The sequence below is a fragment of the Bremia lactucae genome, linkage group LG13, assembly GCF_004359215.1.
Source record: "Bremia lactucae strain SF5 linkage group LG13, whole genome shotgun sequence".
NCBI classification, from domain to species: Eukaryota; Oomycota; class Peronosporomycetes; order Peronosporales; family Peronosporaceae; genus Bremia; species Bremia lactucae.
In genome coordinates, this window is record NC_090622.1 from 255,872 (window position 1) to 258,100 (window position 2,229).

A 2,229-nucleotide genomic window follows, 5' to 3' on the forward strand; every position below is an offset into this window, starting at 1 on the left:
GCTTATTGCGTCATTACGCGTATGATTTGGCTCTCGGAAGATGTAAAGATGTGACTACGCATCTGACGGGTAAGGGCTAACACCAACAAACCACAATTTAATGACATGTAAGGATTAAAGCCGTTTTGCTTACTAAGTTTGACAGTTTATCGTCGCTCGCCAGAATGAAGAGCTCACCAACCGAGTCTTTATACATCGTTGCAGCTAAATATGCGGTTTTTAAAATTAATGGCATCACGCACGTTTCTATCAAGAAAACGCTGTCGCATGCCGGGGAAGTTAATTCCACGTAAAAATTACCGACAAAAAAATGGCAACAACAAGCTGTAAGTGTCTTTTTCGGTGGAATGTTCAGTTTTTGTAGATTCATCGCCATTGTAACCACTACAAGGTAAAATCGAGCGTGACCGCACAACAGGTTGTTTTATGATTTAAGACTGACCAACCTATGCTGTATAATTTGGCATTTGATTTGCACTCTCAATTTGTCGACTGTCAAACATATCATTCCTCATTTTTTAGCACGTTCCTTAAGCGAAAAATGGTGTTTTCAACGTCCTTATTCGCTCTGATTGCAGTAGTCGCCCCCGGCGCCAACTACGTCAAAGCACACGGGTTTATAAATGACCCCAAACCGACATGGAAAAACAAGGAGACCAGCGAGTGGGTGGTTCAGATACCACCTTTTTGGAAGGGGCCCTGGGATGAAGCCAAAGGCGATGATGGACTTCTCGCATTGTTCAAAGAGTTAGCGCCTGCTAACAATTTCAAGGATCTTCGTTCTCTTTTTGACGGTAACCCGGAATTTGGCGAAGAATGTGGTTATACAGACCCCAAAGGCACGCCTGTAGATCCCCCGTCGAACGGCGCGGCCACTTTATCTCGTGGTATCGTTCACGCTGGTAGTTGCGAAATTTGGCTTGACGATAAGTTGGTTCTTAGAAATGACGACTGCCAAAGCGCGTACGGCGATGGTACACAGCAGACAACCACTGTCTTCAAGCCCGTCGACTACTCGTCATGTGCTGCAGGTGGTTGTTTACTTCGATTCTATTGGCTGGCGTTGCAAAAGCTCGATGGCAAAACGGTGTGGCAAGCCTACAAAAATTGTATCCCTCTGACGGGTCCTGCAGGTGGAGGCGGTGCTGGTACTTCCAAGAATACCAAATCTGGTGCGGAATCGGAACCACTTCAAAAAACGTACTCTGATGACGACCTGACTCAGACGGCCGGTGACACTGCGGAGCAGTCGGACATTCCATCAACTGGTGATCCGAGCTCCAAAAAGACGGACTCGGACTCTCAGATTAAAGACAAGTCCAAAAAAGAGGGTGAATCGGATTATGAGAAGGAAGACTCATCGGAAAAAGATGGCGACTCGGACTCTAAAAAGGAAGATTTATCCAAAAAAGATGGAGACTCGGACTCTTCAAAGGATGACGCTGCTAAAAAAGACGGCGACTCGGACTCGACGAAGGAAGATTTATCGAAGAAAGATGACGACTCGGACCCGAAAGAGTCAGACTTATCCAAAGAAGATGGCGACTCCGACTCCAACAAGTCCCCTCAAGTTGGTGGTGACTCAGACCCTATGAAATTAGACACTCCGTCAACTGGAGGTTCGAACACTCCCCCTTCATACGGAAATTCGGACCCTCCATCGTCGAACCCTGCCCCAGAGAACCCTTCGAGCGACACACCTGATGTGACTCCTGCCCCGGCTCCAAGCAGCAAGTGCACGGGCCGACGCCGTCGTTTTTAAACCTCCAATTAAAGGAGAATACCAGTTATGTATATCTTTGTATGTGGAAGGTCTCCGTTCCCGCCCAATTTAATGTCAACAACTGTCATGATTCCATGTCCATTTCATTATTAACTTAAACGTCATTCGTATCATTGCCATTAGTCTTTGTCGACAACATTCTTTTGTCGCTAAGATGCAGTGGCGTCGTATTTATTTGCGCACACATTTGGCAAGCAGTAGTTTTTGTTGCATGTGAATTACATTAGAAAAATACGAGCATTGTTGCAAAACAATACATCGAGTATTTGGCCACACATTAGTGCACACCGGTCTAGAAATATGTCAACTTCCGATTCTAATACAGGAGCGGTTATTATACGCAAGCAGGAATGAAAGAATATAGAATCTTATAGCCTAAATGCAACAAAATGACGATTAATGTGACAAATCACAGATTGCAAGCTTGTACCGCGGCACGTGCACGC

General features: G+C 45.6%; 1 protein-coding gene across 1 annotated transcript; it reads left to right on the plus strand.

The window, feature by feature from the left end:
• Window positions 1–541: 541 nt before the first annotated feature.
• Window positions 542–1,762, plus strand: CCR75_006005 (uncharacterized protein; the record flags this gene model as incomplete). Its single annotated transcript, XM_067964079.1, has 1 exon — window positions 542–1,762. The coding sequence occupies one exon, from the start codon at window positions 542–544 to the stop codon at window positions 1,760–1,762; it is 1,221 nt and encodes a 406-aa protein (XP_067817170.1).
• Between the last annotated feature and the right edge of the window lie 467 nt (window positions 1,763–2,229).